This window comes from Antedon bifida, chromosome 4 (assembly GCF_963402885.1).
Source record: "Antedon bifida chromosome 4, ecAntBifi1.1, whole genome shotgun sequence".
In the NCBI taxonomy this organism is placed as follows: Eukaryota; Metazoa; Echinodermata; class Crinoidea; order Comatulida; family Antedonidae; genus Antedon; species Antedon bifida.
The window spans coordinates 25,786,563-25,792,687 of record NC_136229.1 but is presented as its reverse complement, the minus strand read 5'-3'; the positions used below and the strand labels follow the sequence as shown (position 1 = coordinate 25,792,687).

The following is a 6,125-nucleotide window of genomic DNA, read 5'->3' as shown; positions in this document are numbered from 1 at the left end:
TTGGCGGAGGAGTATTTGGAAGTACAAAATCATTATTCTTCCTTACTTCGCGATACTTTCTTGTACCTTTCCGCCAGTTTCGTCTTATTTTTCTTTGATGTCGCTCTTTTCGTAATGAAATAGGAACGTAGGCAGCTTTCTTTCGATTTCGCTCTCTCTGCATATACTCATCTTTCTTTATCGGGTCATTCTTTAAGCGATCTCGGTATTTCTTAGCACGTTCTCCCGCAGTTAAAGCCATGATGACAAGACAAATTCTATAAAGTGCAATAGAGAATGATAATAATACAAATGATGATGATTAGGCAGATAGTTCTATGGTATATCGGTTCTACAGTATTAAACTATGTTGCATGAGAAAATGTAATGCCTTTCTTAAAAGTAATTTTTATTCACTACTCAGAAGGCTCAGGTAATTACTTGGGAACTATAAACTAATGTTCCCACACCATGCCTCTTTCTAACAAGCTAAAAGAACCATGGTAATAACAAAAAGTCATTTCCGTCACATTGGCTGTCATCTCCGTCACAAAGAAATATTGGGAAATGTGACGGAGATGACCGTGACGGAGATGATGTCATTAACCTAGGCAAGCTCAGATTTACCCGTAGGCGATATCTGGCAATGGTGAAGGAGGATAGCCTACTAGATACCATGAACCTATTTGCATTTCTAGTAAAAAAAAAAAAAAATTATCATTATTCAATGAGTTCTATACCGTTCGGAGATGACATTGAATAAAGGTACGCACCTGTATTTTTTTCCAAAATCCTGTTTTTGTTAGCTTTTTTTCCTTTAATTGAAAAACACGTGTGGATAGTTTGTAGTTTATATCTTCGCGCGTTTTCTTCGCGCAATTCACGTGTTTGCCTGCCGTTCCTTGGACTATTGATGGCGCTTTTAAAGTATGTGACGGAGATGACACAAAACCTCGGGACACGTTTTTTCGAAACAAAAACTGTAAAGTTTTGAATTTAATGTATTTACTGATGTATTTCGAATAATAAAATCACAAGAACTCATAAATAACTAACTTTTAATAATATTTTCATGGAGAAAAGTCCTGTTATCAAATATATATGGCGATCATAAAATTGACAATGTACGATCGGGACATGCGGTTTTAGGGGGTTGGACGAAACATTAAACAAAAAAAATACTACTATCGATGTTATTTTCCTAGATTTATGTCTTTATTTATTTTCACAATAATGTTGATTATAATATATGAATATTTTTTTTTATATAGAATAATGCATTTTCCCTTTGTATTCCTCCAAAGTATCGGGACACGATTTTAGACACTTACTGAAGAATGACCCAAGAGATGAGTCTAACGATTATAATATAGGTGATACTGGGTCAATAATTTCTTGGTTTGATTACAAAACAAATGGCAAACTCGTTTTAAAGGGAACTAATTGTTATGATTCAGGAAAATACTGTACAAATATAATAAATAAGGGGAAAAAAGAAAGAAAATTACAATATACATCACAGCATACCCAGTGGGCAAACCTGTAGTTTACAAAACAGTAAACGATAGCAAAGACGATGAGGAAAAGAACAACAAACTAGGACAATTACAGAATATACCTACTGCTTTTTAACCGTATCCGGATATTCACCCCCTGGACATTTACCCCCCGGAAAACTACCCCCCGGACAACCACCACCTGGACAACTACCCCCTTAGGACAACTACCCCTTTAGGACAACTACCCCCCGGACAACTACCCCCTTAGGACAACAACCTATTATACACTGTTGCAGAGTCAGGTTGTTCCTAGGGGGTAATTGTCCGGGGGGTAGTTGTCCAGGAGGTAGTTGTCCTAAGGGGGTAGTTGTCCTAAGGGGGTAGTTGTCCGGGGGGTTGTTATCCTAAGGGGGTAGTTGTCCGGGGAGTAGTTGTCCGGGGGGTAGTTGTCCTAAGGGGGTAGTTGTCCGGGTGGTAAACATCCGGGGGGTAACTGTCTAGGGGGTAGGTGTCCTAGAACCCTTTTTAACATATGTTGAGTACAGTAGTAATTATTTACCATTATGAAAATGAATATTATGTAAAAGATAATTATTAATTATGCAACATCACGAAGACAAGTATGACGTATTCAAGACTTTAACTCCTCGAATGAATTAAAGAAACACAAAAACAAAAGAATTGCAGTACGGGATACACAAATTCATATGATTATGAGCAGAAAATGTTCACGTACGTAAAGGTTTTGATATTTTGATTTTCTTTACAATAGTCGTTTAAAAAAAGAACTTTTAAATAATGAAAAGGAAATATTGTACATGTGATTATTATTTCTTGCAATATCTCAGGAAAAAATATTATGTTAATAAGGTTGTTACATGACCACACATATCCTTTTAAAAAATACAATGCACGTAGGCCTACCGTTACTCTACCATCACCGGATATCCTTTAACGTCGATACACACCCTCCCCCACTCCCCTCAACAACATCACTCAACAATCACATGATCATGATGAAACACGTGAGTATCTTGCACCTTATGGAAAATGATCATCCTATAATTAGCTAATTGTTGTCAATTAGCAATAAATCAGTATCCTCACCATAAACATATTTGAAAACATTGTATTTGTAATAGGTTTCGTGTGTGCCCTGTATAAATAATAAATTAAGACTGCTCATAAATCTAATGTGCTTGTCGGATATAATATCAACATAAAAACAATCAATCAAAAACTATTTTTAGGAAATTAAACAACATATTCAAACCAACAATTAGTTAATAACAACAATGTTAACCCATATAAACGCATGACATTATTTCATAACAGAATATATTTTTTGTTTTAAATTATTTGATTCCTATACGTACCAAAGTTTGCGATAATAGTGTGCCCATTAAACCAACATAAAATAACTAGCCTGTGAACAAGCCCAGATGAGGGTCGTGATAGACGAAATAGCGCCGTAGTTGTCTGCACCGACGTGACTTTAGGGTGAGGGGGGGGGGGGGGAGGGGGTGGTCTGAGGCATGAAGTTTAAAAAGTGCATTGAGACGACATGGCTTGTGGAATGCGCTATATAAATACTGTACATAAACATTATAATTATACTATTATACCGGATCGAAAGGGGAGGCGAGGCAGCGAGAGTACTGTGTCCAGTTCCTGTCAGAAACATCCAGTTGCTTTAGCGTATAGCTCCATGATTTCAGAAAATAAGCCCATAATAGTTTAAAGTTAGCGCACCCCTTCCCCTTATTTAAACAATCCTGGATACGCCATTTTAATTCGGTGTCGTATCCATGACCTCATGTTATAGTACTCATGATCAAGTGATACAATGAACCATATCGGTTATTGCATTTCCAGTGCATCTATTCATCTTGTCCTTGATAATGTATTCATGCTCTTTGTCTTGATAATATTCTATTTCTTTATTAAGATTTATTTAACATCTGTTTTTGATTGAAATTTATTTTTACTTTTATCCTGTTTCGCCCCTTTGTTGCAAAACATTCCAATGTATATGTTTTGTTAATACTGTACGTTTAGAACACTCAAGAACGACTTAGCTAAACTTATATGTCGATAGTTTTTTCTTTTAGTACGGTAGGCCTACCGATAGTGAATTAAGAACACCTAAGTGGGTGAACGGAGAGTGGGTGGGTGCGGAGTATTTTTATCTCCTTAAAAATGTTTAGCGAATTGACCATAGGCCTACAATGATTCTAGATTAAGATTACCTAATATTAGCTACTGTTTTTCTTTCCTCTCCCTTTATTTTTAGGTCCTCAACGTCTTTGTTTTATGACTATTAGGCTAAACATGTACACATCAAAACCTTAGTTCGATGGTTTAGCTTCGCTCCCAATAGGACGAACGGAAAAAACCAAGCTCAACGTACGTAATTGCGCAACGCAATATATTATTATTATTATTATTATTCACATTTTTTTTTCGTGCTTGCCATTGGTAAATTAGCCTGCGTTGCGCTTACGTCCTTACGTGCGTCCTACTGTGAACCGAGCTCTAGGCCTATAGTTCGAATTTAAACGCTTGAGATACAATCAACATGTTGACGAAAATTAAATTAACCAATTATAATTGATGAAGATGTTAGATAAGTCACACAGGCATTACGTGTTGGTTCGTATACCGTTTATTATAAGATGCTTTTAGTGCCGTTTTAGCAGAAAGAAATTATATTAATAACGAAAGGTAAGGTTGTAACCAGGTGTCAACAACCACTTGATTGCTGTAATTGTCGGAACAACTGCTGCAGACAACATTACAATACCATAACGTCTAAACGTATAATATCAATCACGTGACATCTGATCACTGCGTAATTGGCAAAAGAAGAAGCTTTTTTTCACAAGCTCTTCAAGTTCTGTTAGCTGCAGTAGACGCCAAGATATCACAACGAATTCAAAGTCTTTTTAGATTGAATAACGAGCGCACGACACTATCAATTTTACTCGAGATTCTCAGGAGGCTCAGTCGGACAGAAAACGCACAACGGCACGGCGTGAAGTATTTAGTCCGTTTAAACTGAACATGCAATCTGTACATGCACACCTGTTACAACATTTTGTTTAGATTTACTTGTTGATCGATTATATTATCCTGGATAGACTATTACTTTGAAGAAGAACAGATCACAATTGTTATATTCTTTGTAAGATCATAATATTCGACACGTAAAATGATACTGCTCCTGTTCCATGCTGTTTTGGTTATATTCAGGATAACGATTTGCACATGTCAGGTAAGACACAATAATATCAAGTTAAAATGAACTTTAATATAGCCTACCAACCTTACTCAAGGCCCGTTCAGGCTTTGTTGTTTACCAGGTTGGTTCATGTGTACACTTAACTTTGGTGGGATTAACCCACTGTACACTTATCGCTAGCTTTCGTAGGATGAACCCCCCTGAATCCTTAGTGGGCCTAAATTGCAAAAATAATTCTAGAATCCAAATTCATGTAATTGTTTTGTTTATATATTTGCTATAAGCCTACCAAGAAAAGCAATCAATAATGATTACTTCCCGTATACTTCATGACATTGTAAATAGTAAAAATAGTATAAACATGAGATATATGCCTGCTTATTGAAATGCAACATACAATGTAAACATAGACAAAGCTTACGAATCTTCATACAATGTTTTAATGCACGTAGGCCAATTATTTGCAGCAATGGAAAGTTTCATGGTTCAGTCTGTGTTGTTTCTTAAATTTCATAAATAATTAAAAAAACTGTATTCTTATTATTATTTATAGCAAATTTTGAATGAATGAACTATTAATTTGTATTTTAGAATAGCGTTCAAAAAAGTAGGTTAATAGACCACACATTGTTCCAATGCCAACTTTAGGTGATTTGTTTCGAAATAATAGGAGATAGGCCTATAGATCATTCTTAGTCAATTATTTTTTACACAAGCAGTATACGATGGATGCTTCTAAACATTGACGCAAAATAGGCCTGATTATATGGGTAATGAGACCCATTTCACCCTCCATCCCCAACCATTGGAAGAGGTAACGAATTGATGCGTAACACATTGGTTATTGTATGACAGTAGTCTGTTCATGGATGAATTGAAAGTTGTATAGCCTTGTGATACATGTGACACTGTATTAACTAATTTAACTATGATACGGGAGATTTGATGATTCAGGTGAGTTTTATAGGCTTGCATTCAAATGGACGGATATCTAGGTTGAGTGCGAATTTAGCCTATATTGCTTACCTTGTTTATTTATTCAAACACACATACAGAAATCAAAGGGCATATCGGACCACTTAAAGTAATCCAAGTTTCTTTAAAATAACATTTATAATTTGGTCAGATCATCGGCATAGATTTAAAGATTTGGATGCTCATGTAAATCAATCATAATAGTTTATCTTTATTAACTCAAATTTTGGCATAACATAATTAGAGATATCAAGTTGCTAAAAACGATAGTATTTTCCTCATGTATTTGTTTTTGTTATTTGTTTTTTTCACAACCAATAAAAAACACTAAACAAGGTATAGTTTCAACCCCAAATAAACACACCATTTCATTAAAACAAAATTAATTATCATTTACAATTTCATTTAATTTATTTATTCATCCAAAGAGA

The 6,125-nt window shown here is 35.2% G+C and overlaps 1 protein-coding gene across 1 annotated transcript in view; it reads left to right on the top strand.

The window, feature by feature from the left end:
- Positions 1 to 4,205: 4,205 nt before the first annotated feature.
- LOC144840699 (calcitonin receptor-like) overlaps positions 4,206 to 6,125 on the top strand; it is a 62,782-nt gene continuing 60,862 nt past the window's right edge. The window contains exon 1 of the mRNA XM_078696664.1: positions 4,206 to 4,752. Coding sequence (XP_078552790.1) covers positions 4,690 to 4,752 — 63 coding nt within the window. The 5' untranslated portion in view covers positions 4,206 to 4,689. The remainder of the gene's footprint in view (positions 4,753 to 6,125) is intronic.